This window comes from Ovis aries, chromosome 1 (genome assembly GCF_016772045.2).
Source record: "Ovis aries strain OAR_USU_Benz2616 breed Rambouillet chromosome 1, ARS-UI_Ramb_v3.0, whole genome shotgun sequence".
NCBI classification, from domain to species: domain Eukaryota; kingdom Metazoa; phylum Chordata; class Mammalia; order Artiodactyla; family Bovidae; genus Ovis; species Ovis aries.
The window spans coordinates 85991126-86012258 of NC_056054.1; the positions used below are offsets into that span (position 1 = coordinate 85991126).

General features: G+C 42.6%; 2 protein-coding genes across 6 annotated transcripts in view; one reads left to right on the forward strand and one right to left on the reverse strand.

Moving 5' to 3' along the window:
* EEIG2 (EEIG family member 2) overlaps positions 1-21133 on the forward strand; it is a 117847-nt gene that overhangs the window by 82558 nt on the left and 14156 nt on the right. Inside the window, exon 11 of one of the 5 annotated variants that reach the window (XM_042251725.1) lies at positions 9548-10032. The exons of the other annotated variants lie outside the window; for them this stretch is intronic. Within the exon in view, the coding sequence (XP_042107659.1) occupies positions 9548-9551 (4 nt within the window). The 3' untranslated portion in view covers positions 9552-10032. Of the gene's footprint in view, positions 1-9547; positions 10033-21133 lie in introns of those variants that run through there. 5 annotated transcript variants of the gene reach the window in all.
* On the reverse strand, positions 8649-19604 carry HENMT1 (HEN methyltransferase 1). Its single transcript, XM_012177519.5, has 8 exons — positions 19502-19604; positions 18636-18704; positions 16012-16140; positions 13220-13332; positions 12251-12385; positions 10459-10638; positions 9749-9923; positions 8649-9232 (listed from the first exon to the last, which is right to left on the reverse strand). The coding sequence occupies exons 2-8, from the start codon at positions 18639-18641 to the stop codon at positions 8822-8824; spliced, it is 1149 nt and encodes a 382-aa protein (XP_012032909.4). The 5' UTR covers positions 18642-18704; positions 19502-19604; the 3' UTR covers positions 8649-8821.

The window sequence follows — 21133 nt, forward strand, 5'->3', positions numbered from 1 at the left end:
GATTTCTGGGAGGGTTAAGCCTCCAGCTTTGCTGTTTTTCCTCAGCATTGCTTTGGCAATTCTGGGTCTTTTTTGTTCCATACAGATTCTTAAAGTTTTGTTCTAGTTCTGTGAACAATGTCCTTGGTATCTTGCTAGGAACTGCACTGGATCTGTAGATTGCCTTGGGTAGTGTTGTCATTTTAGCAGTATTAATTCTTCCAATCTGTTTGTGTCCTGTCCCTTCAGACGTTCTTGCCCATGTCTCAAGCATGGGGTTCCCAGGTCCAGCCTTCTCATAACTTACCCCATCTTTCCTCAACACCTAGTTTTTTCTCCCTTCCTCCTTACATCCTCCCCCTTCTTTCACCTTATTTTACCTTTTCCTTCCTGTACATACATAGCATATACCTGGTTGCAGCAGATATAAGGGAATGAAACCTTTCTTTTCCTTTGCATCATATGCAGTCTTTGGTGGAGCTAACTCATCCCACATTACACAAGATGTAACACAAATTTAGGAAACATAAATAGAAAAGGCCTAAATTTAGACACTCTCATGAATCAGTGATCTCTATGCCATAGGGACCATATAATAACAAAATGCAAAGACCATTCTGTAGGAATTAGTTTAGACCCCATTCCTATGCATTACAGCTCAGCTAAGTGATGTCTCTTCAACCATTTCTCTTAAGAAACTGACTCCACTGATAGATCTTGAAACCATTTCAACAGTGATTTTCCTGAATATGCATAGCAAAAGCTTCAAACATCTAAAGAAAATAGCCATAACTAGACTTTTTTTTTTTTTTTTTGCATTTTATTTATAGGGAGTCCTCAAAGCAAATGAATGCATTTACTCTTAAGTGGGAAAAGTATGCCACCTTCTGGTATTGAACTTAAGTGATTCCATTCAAAAATGCCTCTCTTACATGGGCCTATATCTGGCTCTTCTTTCTCCTATATTCCTATATTCTTTGGAATTAAGACCAAAGGAAAAACATATTTTATATGTTCTCAGTACTAAATTTAAAAATTTCAAGCACTTTAAAAGATTTTAAAGCACTGTATACTCTGCTTAAACAAGGCAAAACTGTTTTTAGTATGGAATTAACCAAAGATTCAGTAAGTTCAATGACACGATTCCTCCTAGAAAAGACTGGGAGGTCAGCATGATAAAGGGATTCCAGAAGGACAAGGCTGGACAAAGACATGGCATGGGAAAACAGCCAATTCAACGAAGGCAAAATATCTGAGTGTGGGATGAGGTGTGGAAATAGGAAGCAATGCAGCACTTCCAGGAAAGAACAGAATGACCAGAGTTTGACTAGTTTCAGGTCTGGTCACAGCATATATTACAGGATGACATGGAATAGGGAGCAATGCTGGCACACAGTACATACAGTTTAACAGGAACTTAGAACCCAACAGGTAAACGGGTAGAGGCCATTGACAGTTGAGACAGGTGTATAACTTAGGGTAATGGTGGCATCAAAACTAGTTGCAAAAGAAGTGAAATTAACATTTACTGTACAAACTTGACTTCCAGCTCCTACCAGCTGGCTTCCTAGATCTTACCAATACTCTTAAATATTCCCTACTTCTGGATATCCCCAAAGATATCCACATTCAATAATAACCCATGTTGACCATAGTTAACACCTGCATGCTCCATGAAAGTATAATCTAGTAAGACTCCGCCATGGCACTACTGGCAACACTATCCCTGGCCTCCAGCCTACAGCTGCTTGGCTGTCTCCACAGTACCAGCTATAATGAGGTGATTTTGTTGGTACCCAAACTCTAATCAAAGAAATTACTTTCATTTGGAATAACTTCCTGACAGAAATGAGCCCCCGAGGCTTGAGAGCAGTTTAAAGAGAGCTGATCTGCTGGGTATGCTATAAACAGGGGGGTTAGGAAGGAAAGGGGTGAAGAGGTGAGAAGCTAAGGGAAGGGTGCTGAGACTGGGGCTCTGTGGAATGTCTTGAGACACTGAAGGGGCTCAGTTTCACATCTCAACTGCACTACAAGGGAGTGCTGTGAGCTGTGCAGAAATTCTTAAAGGGGTTTTGGAGTTGCCCAGACCATGCAAATAGGAATTACAGGCAAATTTCACTCAGAACAAGGGCCGGTAAGTTCCAGCTAATACCGAGTAGCATAAATTTCAATCTAACCTGGTGGGTGGGCCATGATGGTGGCAGTAGTGGTAACTTTCCAAGCAAATCTGCAAATAAAACTCTTTCTCCTACAGAACAACCTTTTTCACTGTCATACAGTGTACCTGAATTCCGGGAGCAAAGTTTGCTATTCTTAAGGCCTTCATAGTTACAAAAGTGTGACCCATTCAAATGGTTTTCCTAGGAGAAAAAAAAAACCTGCCCCCACTAAAAGGCCACTAGTCTTTCCAAAACTGTAATTTACTTGTACTTAAATTTAATGGGGAACAAAAAACTTTTAATAGTTTTCTAGGGAGTGAAATGAAAGGGCTGGGCGCAAACTGTTGAGGGATTTCTTCTTTACACCTTTATAAGCAGTCTAGGTTTCAAAATGAACTTGCAGTACTATTTCCACTTCATTAAAAAGCATACATAGTCATTAAAAAGAATGGGATAAAAATAGATGAAAATGAATTTTATATTACTAATGATAAAGCTGCATCAAAAACATATAATACCATTTATATGAAATAATTGATATCAGAATAGATATTTTATCCACTGGACTTCTCTAAGGAATAGTGGACTGTCTTAGAAAAGCAATGAATTTGAGAGGAAGCAGATTCCCAGCGGTGTTTCCAAAGGCAGGCACTAAGGAAAAATTTTCAAGTTTATAAAGTTTAAAGTCAATAAGTTTAGGGAATGCCCTAGTGGTCCAGTGGTTAGAGCTCTGTCCTCTCACTGCTGAGGTCTTAGGTTCTATCCCTGGTCAGGGAACCAAGATCCCACAAGCTATGCAGCATAGCCAAAAAAAAAAAAAAAAAAATTGTATGAAGTTTGCTTTAAATTCCATCAATGAAAAGATTTTTAAATTATATAAAACACTTCACCAAACTGCCTACTAATATGCAGCCCACAAATCAGGAGGGGAGGGAGCAAGACATGATTGTCAAATTTCAGATAAGATTATGTCACTTCTCAGAAACCTCCTGAGAGGCTGGAGAAGGAAATGGCAACCCACTCCAGTACTCTTGCCTGGAGAATCCCGTGGAGGGAGGGGCCTCACTTTCACTTTCAGAAACCTCCTAGCAAATTATCCTTGGGAGTCAGGAAAAGCCACAGGCCTTCCAGCACTGCACCCTGGGGAGCTGGTTTCCAGTGAGCTGAGGGCTGCCCTTGGGCATGACTGTAAAGCAAGCAGGAGGCAAGAGTAACAGAGGAGTGCCTGGAGGAGACTATACTGCATCTCAGCAGGTACCCACACTCCATGGGTATCACAGACACTTAGAACCTGGCGAGGTACCATGCAACTCATCACATATACAGATACGAGTAGGGTTGCCAGTGCTGTTTTCTTTAAATCAGACATTTAATTATTTGGTCTCAGGAAGACATGTAGAAAGACATGTAGAATTATTGTGTCCATTTTTCCAGTCAACTCATGCAGTTATATGTTGCAACACTGAAAGTTACTCTGTCCCCAGAGGAATATTTACTGACCCCCAATTTAGAACCATTCAACATGCAAATAAAGGTTTGTATCAAGATATGGAGGTAAAGACAAATCAAGAAGGCAGGTATAGGAGCCACAGAGAAGTGGGGGAGCTGTGGGGAATATCACCCACAGCAGTCATGGGCATTTAAACACTTCTGGGAGGTGATTAAGCCTGAACAAAGTAGATTTTTGGAGTCTTGGCTAGAAGATCTTGCCTCTAACAGAAGAGAAATGAGGAGGAAACCCTAGAAAGCTGCATAGGCCTAGAAAGGTGAGGACAGAGGGCCCTTTGGGCAGGGTAGGGGTGCAAAGTCTAGATTGCATGCCTCCGGGAGTAAAATCAGTGTTAAGTACACAGAGGGGATCTGATAGAACAGTCTGATTAATACTGTTCTCTCCCAGAATCCCTTTTTTTCACTCACCATCTCCCACCAAATCCGTTTTCCATCTACTTAATTATTAACCGTTCTAAACTCAGCTTGAGAATTACAGCCTTCCCACTCCCCCGCAAGGAAGCCCTTCCCAGGTACAAGCCACAGCTTGTTTCAGGACATTCCAGCTTTGGCAGGTTGCCACAATGTCCTTTGTCCCCCTAGTTCCTTGGCAGAAACCTACCACATGGGCACATGGCATCCCAAAATAAAAGGCTCCACTTCCCAGCATCCCTTGCTGTAAGGCCTGGCCATGAGACTTCCATCTGGCCAAGAATCAGGAGCAGTGCAAAAAACCTTACCAGACAGCTGGCACGTGCCCTCTGTCCCTTCCCTTTTCTTTTTCACTGGTTTGGAACCTGCTGAGTGGTAGCTAAAGCTCAAATATCTTTGTCCTCAGGGTGCACATGAAGTACAGTGGAAGGGCAAGATGGACATATGCTTGCACAGGGGTCCGTGTGTGGTACAGCAGTCTCTTGGTTGGCTAAGCTCTGCACTCCTAGGCTTTAGAAAAAAATGTCTCACTTAGACAACTTTTTTTCTTATTATGTACGTGTCCAATTTTGTGACCCCATGGACTATAGCCCACCAGACTCCTCTGTCCAGGGAACTCTCCAGGCAAAGATACTAGAGTGGATAGCCATTCCCCTCTCCAGGGGATCTTCCAAATTCAGGAGTCTAACCGGGGTTCCCTGCATTGCAGGCAGATTCTTTACCATCTGAGCCACCAGGGAAGCCCAATACAAGAAACTATATTTCTCTTTCTCCTACTGCTGCTACCCCCTCAATCCCAGCTAGTAAGCTCCAGAGAGCGAAACTCAGAAACCATGGGCAAATATTTTGACTGTTGAGGTTTTGTTCTCTCAAATACCTGCATTCCTGTTGTATATGCGTTTTAGGCTAAGTATCACGGGTTAGAATTAAGCCCAAAGGAGGGAGAGGTTTTAAAGCTACTCTACCCAGTTTGGGCGGCTGCGACCAGCGCACTAAGAGGAGTTACCCCATATCCGAGGTCAGGGGCAGCGGCCGAGAGTGCCAGGCTGCGACAGCGTAGGAAAGGCCAAGAGGAGCTACCCCGTGTCCGAGGCCAGGGGCGGCACCCGGGAGGAGCGACCTGACGTCCAAGGAGCAGTGGCTGCGCGGGCGTAGGAGAGCCTAGAGGAGCTATCCCACGTTGAAGGTCAGAAAGGGCGGCAGTTAGGAGATACCCTTCGTCCAAGGTAAGGAGCAGCGGCTGCGCTTTGCTGGAGCAGCCATGAAGAGATACCCCACACCCAAGATAAGAGAAACCCAAGTAAGATGGTAGGTGTTGCAAGAGGGCATCAGAGGGCAGACACACTGAAACCATACTCACAGAAAACTAGTCAATCTAATCACACTAGGACCACAGCCTTGTCTAACTCAATGAAACTAAGCCACGCCCGCGGGGCAACCCAAGACGGGCGGGTCATGGTGGAGAGATCTGACAGAATGTGGTCCACTGGAGAAGGGAATGGCAAGCCACTTCAGTATTCTTGCCTTGAGAACCCCGTGAACACTATGAAAAGGCAAAATGATAGGATATGAAAAAGGAACTCCCCAGGTCAGTAGGTACCCAATATGCGACTGGAGATCAGTGGAGAAATAACTCCAGAAAGAATGAAGGGACACAGCCAAAGCAAAAACAATACCCAGCTGTGGATGTGACTGGTGATAGAAGCAAGGTCCAGTGCTGTAAAGAGCAATATTGCATAGGAACCTGGAATGTCAGGTCCATGAATCAAGGCAAATTGGAAGTGGTCAAATAAGAGATGGCAAGAGTGAACGTCGACATTCTAGGACTCAGCGAACTAAAATGGACTGGAATGGTGAATTTAACTCAGATGACCATTATATCTACTACTGTGGGCAGGAATCCCTCAGAAGAAATGAAGTAGCCATCATGGTCAACAAACGAGTCCAAAATGCAGTACTTGGATGCAATCTCAAAATGACAGAATGATCTCTGTTCGTTTCCAAGGCAAACCATTCAATATCACAGTAATCCAAGTCTATGCCCCAACCAGTAACACTGAAGAAGTTGAAGTTGAACGGTTCTATGAAGACCTACAAGACCTTTTAGAACTAACACCCAAAAAAGATGTCCTTTTCATTATAGAGGACTGGAATGCAAAAGTAGGAAGTCAAGAAACACCTGGAGTAACAGGCAAATTTGGCCTTGGAATGCGGAATGAAGCAGGGCAAAGACTAATAAAGTTTTGCCAAGAAAATGCACTGGTCATAGCAAACACCCTCTTCCAACAACACAAGAGAAGACTCTACACATGGACATCACCAGATGGTCAACACCGAAATCAGATTTATTATATTCTTTGCAGCCAAAGATGGAGAAGCTCTATACAGTCAACAAAAACAAGACCAGGAGCTGACTGTGGCTCAGATCATGAACTCCTTATTACCAAATTCAGACTTAAACTGAAGAAAGTAGGGAAAACCGCTAGACCATTCAGGTATGACCTAAATCAAATCCCTTATGATTATACAGTGGAAGTGAGAAATAGATTTAAGGGCCAGATCTGATAGATAGAGTGCCTGATGAACTATGGAATGAAGTTAGTGACATTGTATAGGAGACAGAGATCAAGACCATCCCCATGGAAAAGAAATGCAAAAAAGCAAAATGGCTGCCTGGGGAGGCCTTACAAATAGCTGTGAAAAGAAGAGAAGCAAAAAGCAAAGGAGAAAAGGAAAGATAAAAGCATCTGAATGCAAAGTTCCAAAGAATAGCAAGGAGAGATAAGAAAGCCTTCTTCAGTGATCAATGCAAAGAAACAGAGGAAAAGAACAGAACGGGAAAGACTAGAGATCTCTTCAAGAAAATTAGAGATACCAAGGGAACATTCCATGCAAAGATGGGCTCAATAAAGGACAGAAATGGTATGGACCTAACAGAAGCAGAAGATATTAAGAAGAGGTAGCAAGAATACACAGAACTGTACAAAAAAGATCTTCATGACCCGGATAATCATGATGGTGTGATCACTCATCTAGAGCCAGACATCCTGGAATGTGAAGTCAAATGAGCCTTAGAAAGCATCACTACGAACAAAGCTAGTGGAGGTGATGGAATTCCAGTGGCACTATTTCAAATCCTGAAAGATGATGCTGTGAAAGTGCTGCACTCAATATGCCAGCACATTTGGAAAACTCAGCAGTGGCCACAGGACTGGAAAAGGTCCGTTTTCATTCCAATTCCAAAGAAAGGCAATGCCAAAGAATGCTCAAACTACCGCACAATTGTGCTCATCTCACATGCTAGTAAAGTAATGCTCAAAATTCTCCAAGCCAGGCTTCAGCAATACATGAACCATGAACTTCCTGATGTTCAAGCTGGTTTTAGAAAAGGCACAGGACCAGAGATCAAATTGCCAACATCTGCTGGATCATGGAAAAAGCAAGAGAGTTCCAGAAGAACATCTATTTCTGCTTTATTGACTATGCCAAAGCCTTTGACTGTGTGGATCACAATAATCTGTGGAAAATTCTGAGATGGGAACACCAGACCACCTGACCTGCCTCTTCAGAAACCTGTATGCAGGTCAGGAAGCAACAGTTAGAATTGGATATGGAACAACAGACTGCTTCCAAATAGGAAAAGGAGTACGTCAAGGCTATATATTGTCACCCTGCTTATTTAACTTATATGCAGAGTATATCATGAGAAATGCTGGGTGGAAGAAACACAAGCTGGAATCAAGATTGCCAGGAGAAATATCAATCACCTCAGATATGCAGATGACACCACCCTTATGACAGAAAGTGAAGAGGAACTAAAAAGCCTCTTGATGAAAGTGAAAGTGGAGAGTGAAAAAGTTGGCTTAAAGCTCAACATTCAGAAAACAAAGATCATGGCATCCGGTCCCATCACCTCATGGGAAATAGATGGGGAAACAGTGGAAACAGTGTCAGACTTTATTTTGGGGGGCTCCAAAATCACTGCAGATGGTGACTACAGCCATGAAATTAAAAGATACTTACTCCTTGGCAGAAAAGTTATGACCAACCTAGATAGCATATTCAAAAGCAGAGACATTACTTTGCCGACTAAGGTCCGTCTAGTCAAGGCTATGGTTTTTCCAGTGGTCATGTATGGATGTGAGAGTTGGACTGTGAAGAAGGCTGAGCACTGAAGAATTGATGCTTTTGAACTGTGGTGTTGGAGAAGACTCTTGAGAGGCCCTTGGACTGCAAGGAGATCCAACCTGTCCATTCTGAAGGAGATCAACCCTGGGATTTCTTTGGAAGAAATAATGCTAAAGCTGAAACTCTAATACTTTGGCCACCTCATGCAAAGAGTTGACTCACTGGAAAAGAGTCTGATGCTGGGAGGGATTGGGGGCAGGAGGAGAAGGGGACGACAGAGGATGAGATGGCTGGATGGCATCACTGACTCGATGGATGTGAGTCTGAGTGAACTCCAGGAGTTGGTGATGGACAGGGAGGCCTTGCATGCTGCAATTCATGGTGTCGCAAAGAGTCAGACACGACTGAGCAACTGAACTGAACTGAACCCCCTGGAAAAAGGTTTTAAACACTACTGAATAATTCAGTTTTCTTTAAAACTCTTTAATATGAACATTCAACACACACACACCAAAACCCATAAACGTTAGGTGATTTTAAAATGAAAAGCTACCTCAATTATGACTGCACAACGTTTAAATTCTAAATGAGCCCAATTATTGCACAGATCCTGAATTTCAGGAAGTAAGGATGGCTCAAAAGTCACTACAATCGTTCAAGTCAACCTTCACCGCAGAACCATCACAGTTCAGTTCAATCATGTCACCAAGGAACTCTCTCAGCTTCTCTACGTTACCGCATAAGTGCCCCAGCCTGGGATAAGCAATGATTCTTTGCAGGGGTACGTAAAACTTATCTTCAATACAGAAAGGTTGGGGAGCCATCTCCATGGCTTTGTCATCGTCAGTGAGTACTGGAACTGGAAGGTCTGAGGTGAATTTTCCTGTCTGGTTGCCAGAGGCTATGAACTCAGCCTCCAGTTCATCCTGTCTCAAACTCACTTGGTATTTCCGTCTCAATCTGCTCACTTCTCGGTACACTAGATAAATCACCACACGTCTACGGTAATTTATTTGCTGTAAACTTGGGTATGAGGTTGTATAAACCTGAAGGAGCAAAAAAAAAAAAAAAAAAAAGACTTGGAATAGAAGAAAAATTTTCAAAACCACTAGTAACTTTTTAGCACATTAGAATTAACTGTATATATAATTAAGCATATGAACATGTCAAACCTTACCTATTGTGAATGTCCCAATTATGAGGGTCAAAAATTCCTGGCATATAGATATTCTTCAATATATTCTTTACCATACACACCTCCTCAAACAAAATGGGTCTGACAAGCTTCAAGACTCAATTTCAAGTCATGTCCTGAATCAAGCTACACAGAAACTGCTGCTGTTTTCCTTCTTTCCTAACAGATGACAAAGTTGGGGGCGTGGAGTGTGCAGTTGCCAGAGAAGTATTTCCAAGACACCAGGAGATCATCTCTGTAACATGCTTTGAGAGATCATGGGACATGGGATTCTCCTCAAAAAAACTCATTCACACTTCTCTCTAGTGGGGACTCATCTCGCCATCCCAGTAAATGAACTTGCTCTGAGAATACAAAGAACACTCACAACTTCATAAACATGTTCTCCATGATGCTCCAAAACAGCCATTTCAGCTGCTTCTGCTTTTTTCCGGAAGACCCCTATCTGGGTACAATAGCCAACATCCTCAGCTCCTGTAGGTGGTTCCCCCACACCAGTAAACTCCACTGAGTAATTGTAGCGACTGGCCACATCTAAAGCCCTAAAAGTCAAAACAAAGAGAAGAGATGATTTTCTAAACTAAAGCAACCATTTCTAGAAGAATATAAAAATTACAAGTTAAAATAAACTGCAATTCCTACATCACGTAAGGCCGTATCACTGGGTTTGCTTATTTCTGCAAAGAGCATTAAGGCAATGAGTGTCAGTCTCCCAGTAACTGTAAGAATATGGAACAGTGTGCAGGGACAAGGAAAGCAGAAGGGCTATAATCCCAGCTCCTATTTGGGTTTGCAGTTTTGCCAGAACATGACCATCTGTCATGCCATTCTGGGAGATAACTCCCGATACCTTCACATGAAAGGCACCAGTGCCCACACACTTTCCACTCAACAGAGAAAATAAATGCCCAAATGTGGTAGTTCCTTTGTGATTATATGCTAAGTTGCATTCTGGGAATCAATTTTATTGGAGTAAAGTAAGAAATAACTTATTATGGTAACCGTAGATACTAAGATTTCATATGGTTTAAAACTCCAGTGTAGTCACACACACAAAAAAGACACAGAAGAACTCACCAGGTCTGAAACTGCATTCTGCTCCACTCAAATTTGTGATCTGAATCTCTAAAGACTGCACATGGAAACAGGGAATTGAATTCAGAATTTGGTGTGCTGATGACAATCATGGCTGGAGACATGTACCCAAAGACAACTTCAGGAAACTTCGCCAGATCTTCTGAATCAAAATGTTCTATTCTAAAGTGGTCAGTGAGAAAGATATAATGAAACGTAGCTTCATTCACAAGTAGCTCCCTAACTGATTTAGCAAAACAATGTCTAACCATGGACCTCTCAGACCAGATAAGAGAAACATGGTTTGATGTCTTTCACAATAGCCAAAAGGCAGTTAAAAATAAGCAAAGGATGGATAAGCAAACTGATATATACAATGGAATATTCAATCTTATAAATGACATTCAAACCCAGGCTACACATGGATGACACTAATCACTGCGCCTCGCTCTTCAACCAATGTTCTAATGTTCTCCGTCAGTCATTTCAAACGTTAGGCACCTACTGTATGCCAGGCAATAGGAAATACAAAAGAAATAAAAAACACTCTGCTCTAGAGAACACGTTAAAACACTGGAAATCTGGACACAATAGTAGGCAAACTGACCCTAGAATAAGACACTCAACTACTATTAAAAGGTCATTTAGAGATACATTTTAGTTTCTGAATACCATTTCCCATTAAAAGAAACCAGAAATGGCAGATTAGGAAGGAAAAGTAGACAACCAGTCTGGTACATCTTGTTATAACAGGAAGTAATATATCACAAGGACACAGACATATCACAAGGACACAGATGCCAGCTTGAAAGGACCCCTCCACTGCTGTTGACCAATCATGGGAAGATCTGAGTAACAAAATAAAGTTAGTCACAATCCATTAAAAAAAAAAAAAAAAAAACAGGACTTCATGAGTTCACACTGATGATAAATAACTGAGGTGGGAGGGCTCCTGACTAGTAAATCCAGAGAACTGCTGAAACCACAAAAAACATTTACCACCATATAATATAGGCAAGTTTAGGGGGGAAATATGGATGAGTAACAAGATATGTGCATGGTGTGCAGTCTCCACGCTGCTTATTTGGGGCTGGAAGGCAGTAATTATACAGCTAAGCAAGCACAAACACACTGGACAGATTTTGACTGGAGAGATCAAAATTAACCTCCCCAGGGACAAACAGACATTAGTGCCTCCAGATGGAATGACCTGAGGACCCAAATACAGAGCTCTACTGTATTCCAGGAATCTAATCATTAAGAGCCAAAGCTGAAAAATACTCCTATTAAAAATAAAGAGAACCATGGAACTGCCTGGTGATCCAGTGGTTAGGACTCAGTGCTTGCACTCAGAAAACTAAAATCCTGCAAGCCATGAGGCACCAGCAATAACAAAAAGGGAACTGGCTATTTAATACTGAATTTATTAGGGGCAAAGAGTAAAACCTACACTTATATGGTTCAGAAAAAAAATGTGTGGAGGGAGAGGGAGACTGAGGGAAACAACAAGAGAGCACCTTTACATAAGATTAAAAAAAAAATGGAAAATGTTCACCTGTGAATCAGGATAAAGGAGATGGGTGTTCGTGGTACTATATACATTTTCTATCTTAACCTATAAACTTAAAGTGATCTCCAAACAAAAAGCCAGTGAAAACCTAGGCCCAACTGACAAGCAATTTTCTCCACAAATAACTCAGATTATGACAAATATTTAGGATACTAACTTTACTGGGACTGATTAATTCACATTTTTCAAATAAATGTGTATAGTAAGAACCAGTTTCATACTTACAATTCAATACATGCTGCCAAGTCAAATCCGAGCAAACGACAGTCTTTCTCTAAAACAGAGCCATGATACAAGGTAATCGCTAAATCCAGCTCTCGGGGATCCAGATGATCCCCTACACATGGGGACAGCCTTGACCTGCAAAGCATTATTGCAGAAGGAACACTTGAACACATATACTCTATTTAGAATATCTTACCAGCTACAGAAACTCTGATCCTCTGATCAATTATCTCCTGCCTACACTGGTTAAGTCTGACATAGCCCATTTCCATGAATTGCTGTATTAAGCACAAGGTCTTAGGTAACTTCCTCTCTCATGGGGCATTAAATGGCTGACGAGAACAAGATTTTTATATTTGATATTGCTCTCATTATTAATACTTTTGGTTCTCTCTCCTCACTTTGGATCAGTGATTTTCAATTTTTTGTTCTTTAGAAGAAAAACATTCTTAAAAGGATCTGTGGAAGTCATATATGACCAAGCAACTCATTCAAACTGAAGGAGGCCTTGGGCCTCTGCCCCAGTGCTGTGGCAATTTAAATCCTTTGCTATGTTATCTTGGTGTTCAGCATTGGACTTTGCCATTTGAAACGGAATTTGCAGTGCTTTGATGGCTTTAATTACTGAATTGAGGCTATACTTTCTACATAGGTAAACAGAACTTCTAGGTATTATTCACAACATAAAACCAATTAGTGTCATGGTAAAGGCATTATTTGGTGAGCCTGCAGCTCTCATAGTGCCTTCTTTTAAACAAGCTGTACAGAGCTGGTGTAAGTAAACACTTCATCTGGGAATTCCCTGGCAATCCATTGGTTAGGACTCCAAACTTTCCTGGGCGGGGAACTAAGATCCCATAACTGCATGGCGTGGCCAAGGAAAAAAAACACTTCATCTACTATAATTAATAGTGCCACTACTACTAGTTTTAGATTAATGCATAATTATTTTAGAGAATTCAGTATTACCCATTCCACTTAAGTCTCCCCTCATTGATATCTACTCCAACAAGCTCTTCAATGCACTTTTGGTATTTTAAGATCGCTAAGAGGCAAACATCACCACACCCCAAGTCTGCAACCTGTAGATGAGAAAGAATGTTATTTCAAAGACATTATAGCCAGAAATCACATATGATCAAGCATTTTTTTTCCAGAAAGAGTTGGGTACCAGAAAAACTACATAATATCTTTTTGATAGAAAAATTACATATCTTTTTGGTAGAAAAATAAAAAGGAAATTAACCTGATACATTGAAAACCTGGGGGGAAAAAATAGATTCCTGCTAACTTCCCAAGACCTACCACAGTGTTTGGACAACAAACTAATTCATGGAGTTCCCTGGTGGTCCAGTGGTTAAGAACCGGCCTGCCAATGCAGGGGACACAGATTTGATCCCTGATCTGGGAAGATTCCACATGCCACAGGGGCAACTAAGCCCATGCACCACAATTACTAAACCCGCAGTCTAGAGCCTGTGTTCTGCAACAAGAGAAGCCACCCCAATGAGAAGCCCACACAGAAGTGAAGACCCAGCGCAAGCAAAATCAAATAATTAGAAATAAATAAACTAATTCAGTTTTCAAGGAAAATTCTAGGGGCCTGGCATAGGAACAGCACCTATGACAGGCAAGTGTTCCAAGAGGGGTCTGTGCCTCTGAGAAGCTTCAAGATTTAAAAAAGGATACTGACCAAACATACTAGGATATAGTCTAATCTGTTAATCTAATCCCCTTAATTTATATTCACATACCTTCTTACGATTTTTATCATATCTGACTTTCTTAATCACACAATAGTCTTCATTAACCACAGAGAGTTATCTATATATTTCTGAACTCTACTTATGAAAAGGGCAAATGAAGATAACTCATGACAAACACTTAAAAGTACCTATACCCAAAAAGATACACTATCTCAGTTGCACCCATGATTATTCACTAATTTTCCTCTTTGAGGCAGGCACATTTATGGAATGGTGGGAGAAGGGGAACACAGAAATGAAAAAGGAAAATCTTAACTACAGAAAGCATATCACAGAAGCACTGAGCTGCACTAATTTTTAAACAGTATAGCAGCCATGAAATTAAAAGATGCTTACTCCTTGAAAGGAAAGTTATGACCAACCTAGATAGTATATTCAAAAGCAGAGACATTACTTTGCTGACTAAGGTCCATCTAGTCAAGGCTATGGTTTTTCCTGTGGTCATGTATGGATGTGAGAGTTGGACTGTGAAGAAGGCTGAGCACCGAAGAATTGATGCTTTTGAACTGTGGTGTTGGAGAAGACTCTGGAGAGTCCCTTGGACTGCAAGGAGATCCAACCAGTCCATTCTGAAGGAGATCAACCCTGGGACTTCTTTGGAAGGAGTGATGCTAAAGCTGAAGCTCCAGTACTCTGGCCACCTCATGCGAAGAGTTGACTCATTGGAAAAGGGTCATTGATGCTGGGAGGGATTGGGGGCAGGAGGAGAAGGGGACGACCCAGGATGAGATGGCTGAATGGCATCACGGACTCGATGGATGTGAGTCAGTGAACTCCGGGAGATGGTGATGGACAGGGAGGCCTGGCATGCTGCAATTCATGGGGTCGCAAAGAGTCAGACACGACTGAGCGACTGAACTGAACTGAATAGTATAAAGAAAGAATAGAGATGAAACTGTACTAAGTATATATGAGCCCTATCACTAACTGTAAACCACCTAGCAGAGAGAAGTCTGTAGAGGTTAACTTAATTCATGAGAGAAGCTACCATTTTCTTAAGAAGTCACTCATCCTTTAGCCTATAACTGGCCCTACAGACTTCAGATGTTCACTGAGCTAGCAGTTTCCCTGGTCCTGTGAAATCCAAACACTGGACTTCCCTGGTGGTCCAGTGACTAAGACTCCACGCTCCCAAATGCAGGGAACCCAGATTCGGTCCCTGATCAGGGAACTGGATCCTATATGCTGCAACTAAGACAGACCTGGCACAGCCAAATCTATAAATAAAATATTTTTTTAAAAACAGAATCCAAATACTGCCACAGAAGGGAAGTGTTACGAAGACAGAATCCAGGGCCAACACTGATCACATACCTCTGCTACAAAGGGAAAGCGGATGGATGCCAAGTGCTCCTTGCCTCCCCCCACCATTATTATCTAGTTAAAAAGAACCACAGTATCTATGTCCACAAGACTTGTCTACCTGATGTGCGGACTAAATGCTCTAGAAATGTGAACCACATGAAGATCACATCCAGTGGTAAAATGTCAAGATCTCCTTCACATCTGAAACTTGCAATGTTGAATTTTACCTGAGCTCTGTGCGCCTATCCCCCATGCTTTGTATCTCCACAAAGAGTTTTCAGAAGGTACCATCTTGCCCACACTCACAGATGTTGCCTAGTGTCCCCATTCTTTGCTTAGAATGATTACCTTGACTACTTGTCCCGAAATTCTCTCCTCCCTCCAGGCCCCTGAACATTGGACTGCATTTAGCTAAGACTGCTCCCAGGTAATAGGCTGGTTTCAGGGTTCACACCTTCCACTATCCAATTACACCACTCTTTTATCTGACTTCTCCTCACCCTCCTCTCTAAGAAAATTCCTTTTTGCCCATGAAGACAGATGCTCTCCCTATTGCAAACCCTTTCCCTCCTTGCAAAAGTCCTTTTGTATAGCCTCTGCTTACTGGCTGGGTCCTTATTAAGATATTTTTATTCGACAAAGCATTACAGAAGGCATTATTAGCAAATATCTGGAAAGAGAAATACCTACCTTCTTGGGTTGATGTTGCTCCACTAAATTTTTAACGAATTGGTAACGTTGTTTGTATAATGGAGGATTAAATTTAATTACCTTCTTACTGGGAACTTCTTCAACGTTTCCATCAACCACACTATTGCACTGAAAGTTTATAAATAACAACAACAACAAAAAAAAAAAAGGTAAGTGTTCTAATCATGCATGACTTTAGGAATTAAATAAGAGAAAAGTTTTATTTCCCCCAACCACTTCATTAGAATACATAGGCCCTTGAATCACCTCAAATGCTAAGATTAGGTGGCACTGTACTTCCTCCACTCTTCATTTCATCTAAGCCTCCTTTCATGTCTTTTAAATTATTGTCTGACTTTAATGCCCCCTGTAACTCAGGGTCAGCTGAAGGGAAAATTACTTATGAATTCATTTAATAAAACAATAAGTCTCCTAGCCACACTGAACTGCAAGGCCCGGGGTCCAGCTAGTGCATACATGCTAAGTCGTGTCCAACTCTAGCCCACCAGGCTCCTCTGTCCATGGAATTCTCCAGGCAAGAATACTGGAGTGGGTTACCACTTCTTTCTCCAGGCGATCTTCCGGACCTAGGGATTGAACCTGCGTATCCTGCGCTGGCAGGCAGATTCTTTACCACTGAAACACCAGGGAAGCCCTGGGGTCCAGGTGGTCAGGAGGCTAGAAACTGTCTATAACTGACAGACTCTCCTTCACCAAACTGAAGTTAGACTCTGCCCTCTTTTGACTACACCTTCCTGAACCTTGTCCTGTCTTTGGCTGGCCTCCCACAGTTTTAGCAGGTATCCTGCTAAGTCACCCACACGTGATATCTGATCACACACTTCATGCCCCACCTCCATATGTGATCACACTGGGCCACCTTCAGAATCCTATCAAATAGGTTTAGTACGAACCCCATATCCTTGATGAGGTTCTCCTCTCTTTTCCATCCACTGATTCCCTTACTCTGCTTACATGCTATATATCCCCAGGTGTCTATTGCATATGGTTGGGCCCCACCTCTCTCCCCTAAAGCAATGCTCTTACTGCAATAGTCCTAAGTAATTTTCCTTTTACAAATGTCAAAATTTCCTTGACATGACTCCCATTACAAAATAATGTCATGATTAATCCATAACTACTGTTACTGTTGTTCCTAAATTATTGTTGGTGTTTTTTAGTCGCTAAGTCATGTCTGACTCTTTGCAGTCCCATGAACTGTAGCATGTCAGGCTCCCCGTCCTTCATTAACTCCTAGAGTTTGCTCAAATTCAAAATCATATCCACTGAGTCAGTGATGCTTTCTAACCATCTCATCCTCTGCTGCACCTTTCTCTTTTTGCCTTCAATCTTGCCTTCAATCTTTCCCAACAACAGGGTCTTTTTCAATGAGTCGACTCTATCAGGTGGCCAAAGTATTGGAGTTTCAGCTTCAGCATTAGTCCTTCCAATGAATATTCAGGACTGATTTCCTTTAGGATTGACTGCTCTGATCTCCTTGCAGTTCAAGGGATTCTCAAGCGTCTTCTGCAGCACCACAATTCAAAAGCCTCAGTTCTTTGGTGCTCGGCCTTCTTTATGGTCCAACTCTCACATCTGTATGACTACTGGAAAAACCATAGCTTTGACTATTAAGACCTTTGTCTCTGCTTTTTAATACACTGTCTAGGTTTGTCATAGCTTTTCTTCCAAGGAGCAAGCATCTTTTAGTTTTATGGCTGCAGTCACCATCTGCAGTAATTTTGGAGCCCAAGAAAATAAAATTCCGTCACTGCTTCTACTTTTTCCCCTTCTATTTGCCATGAAGTGACAGGACCACATGCCATGATCTTAAGTGTTTTGAATGTTGAGTTTCAAGCCAACTTTTTCACTCCCCTCTTTCACCCTCATCAAGAGGATCTTTAGCTCCTCTTCTCTCTCTGCCATTAGAGTGGTATCATCTGTATATCTGAGACTGTTGCTGTTTCTCCCACTGATCTTGATTCCAGCTTCTGATTTATCCAGGTAGGAATTTCACCTGAGGTACTCTGTATAGAAGTTAAATAAGAGAGGTATAACAATATACAGTCTTGTCATACTCCTTTCTCAATTCTGAACCAATCAGTTGTTCCATGTCCAGTTCTAACTGTTGCTTCTTGACTTGTATATACAGTCTTATAAAGGAATCCAAAATGCACTAGAGCATTGCTGTTCAAAAAAATATGCAAATATGCAACCTTCTCATAGCCTATTTTTAATAGTTTTAAGGTATAATTAACTAATATATCTGAAATAGTTCAAGATAAAATCAGAAATGCCTTATCTGTATTTGAATGTCAAAAGATTCACATACCCAAGTTATTCTAAACATACTTCCATTTTTTCCAATAATGAAATACTTTTAATTAATTTTAAAGTCTACTAAAGTTCCGTTCTTCAGTTGTTAAAGCCACATCCTAAGTACTCAATAACCATGTGAATTACAACCATTTTACAAAAAGGACTTGGGCATCCGAGGAATTTTAGTGTGCACGCAGTGTCCTAAAACCTACATCCCAGGGTTGGCGAGGGAGGAATGTACCCGACAGTGTATCACGGGGATGACTCTTCAGAGTCACACAGCAGGGCACGAGGGCAAGCCTCACCTCCATGTTGTCTTCCTCCACTCTTTTCAAGTTTCGTTGAAACAGAAGTGCAGCTGTCTCCTTCAACCCCTAGGAATCAGCAATGACTAGGCTGTAAATACAGTGTATCAGTTTTTGCAGAGGAAAAGCTGGACTAAGAAGCTGCTGCCTAGGTCGTTGGGAAGGAAGAAAGCGAGGTTTCTCCCTTCTCTTTACTTTTAATCCACATTAAAGTATCATTTAACCCAAAGAATGTATCCGGGAAGCACTGCTTCAGGCAATAGCAAACAAAGTACGGCAGCCGAAGTAACCTTCCGCTCCACCAAACACACGCAATAACACCTATTCTTTCCTTTTACTATCAGTTTGATTAAAACTGAACAATTCTATCAGTTGTGACTATTTCATTAAAGCCCTCAACGTCACTCAAATTGCTTTCAACTACTCTTTCACACGCGGTCAAAATGAAATTTAAAGAGAAAAGTGTCCTACGTGAAAGTCACTCAGTCGTGTCCGACTCTCTGCGACCCACCCCATGGACTATACAGTCCATGCAATTCTCCAGGCCAGAATACTGGAGTGGGTAGCCTTTCCCTTCTCCAGGGCATCTTCCCAACCCAGGGATTGAGCCAAGGTCTCCCGCATTGCAGGCAGATTCTTGACCAGCTGAGCCACAGGGGAAGTATATATGCTCCAGCACATATCCAATTCACTACTGGCCTTGAATTTTACATCTTTGGTTCTCTATTGCACATCTGCCTCTATCAACTAGAACTCAGTCTGAAATGTAGACACATCGATCTCCTAACTTGAGTTATTCTCTAAATCGTAACTCGGAAACCCTCCTCAAGAGAGCTCAAGAGAGCATGAGTGGATGCAACTATTACCTTTCTGTAAGAAGCACCTCCGCGCGCGGCCAACCTGCGGACATTGCGGAGAAGAGCGGGTGCCTCAAAGCGGCGGCCGCATTTATCTCCGGGCCCAGCCCTTGACACTGGCGCACGCGCGGTCTCACCACGTGACTTTACCCGCCCCCCGCCACACCTGCTCCGCCCACACTTGCGCGGCGGGCACAGCCTCGGGGACTCCCTACTCCTCCGCCCGAGGTGTCCGGAGCCCAGCTCCGGATTCAGCTCCTTTCCTCTAGGCTCCTAGCTCCAAGACATCAGGTTTGTGTCTTTTAACCGCCTCTGTGGCTCATGCCCCAGAGCCATGTCTTAAGTCTCCATCCGCACATTGGCGGGGGGACCACGGCCCCTGCCACATCCCCCCTCGCGAGCAGCTGCGACCCGCCCCAGCCGGCCAGGAGCCGCGACTGTGGGCCCGAGGCGGCACCTCGCTCGGCGTGTCCGGGGCCGCGAGCAGGACGCCGGGCTCCGGCGGCTGTTGGCTTCGTGGCTCTCCCCGTGCGCGGCAAAGAGCCGAAAACGGTCCCGGCCAATGGAAGGTGCCAAGAGGAGCGACCGGGCTGAGCGCGAGCCCAGCAGCCGCTCGCGTCCGAATCGGCCAACACTCCCATCCCCAGAACAATCCACAAGGACCTTAAAGGGGACCGTGGGCTGCCTAAAGCTCTGTCGGTAACATCTGAACTCAGAAAAGCCTTGACACCTTAGTCCGCAAACCTCCAACTGGTAACTACCGCATGCTGGGGACACAAGTGTCTGACCTCTTAGAAAAGTTACTTTATCGTCTGCCCTTTCCCTTGCAGAGATTCAACCTAACACCTCAAAAGTTATTTCTTTCTAATATGTGAGAGAAAACCTTAAAGAGGAAAGGAGAAACGAAGCTGCCTTTGCGGTTGGGAGAGGAATTTAGTCCTATTTTGAGACTCGATCTGATTTTACTAATGAATTAATTACCCATTAGTAAGTAAAGTAAAGTCACTCAGTCGTGTCCGACTCTTTGTGACCCCATGGACTGCAGCCCACCGGGCTCCTCAGTCCATGAGATTCTCCAGGCAAGAATACTGGAGTGGGTTGCCATTTCCTTCACCAGGGAATCTTCCCAACCCAGGGATTGAACCCAGGTCTCCTGCATTGGAGGCAGACGCTTTAACCTCTGAGCCACTCCCCGGTAGCTCAGTTGGTAAAGATTACCCATTAGTACATCATAAATAATATATTGGGAAATAATATATTTTCAAACAGTTAACACCTACTATATGCAAAGCACAATGCTGACCCCTTCGGGGTATCATAAAGATACATTGCACAATTTTTATTTTTGACATTTTGAGGATTCTAGTCTTGTATGGAAAAGTTTATAACTTAAGGTAAGCTTCAGCAGGTTCCTGTTGGCTCTAGGAAACAAGAGTTTTAACCAACAGCCTTCCTTGAAGGAGCATATGCCCTATTACAGAATATATAATCTAAACAGGATCTTAAACATGAGTAAGTTAATTCCACATCTGTGTAGTTTTAAATCAATTAAATAAGGGGGCTGTTGGACTGAGGTGGCTCTAATGCCCTGCAAAGCCTGTATAAACAAAACTGAAGCATGCAAATGTCTCAGTGTTAAGA

Coding starts and splice junctions, on each gene's coding strand:
- HENMT1 (XM_012177519.5), bottom strand. Junction 12,386..13,219: donor GGGAGACTTAAGTGGAATGG/GTAATACTGAAT, acceptor AATGCTTTGCAG/GTCAAGGCTGTCCCCATGTG. Junction 9,233..9,748: donor GAGAACATGTTTATGAAGTT/GTGAGTGTTCTT, acceptor TTGCTCCTTCAG/GTTTATACAACCTCATACCC.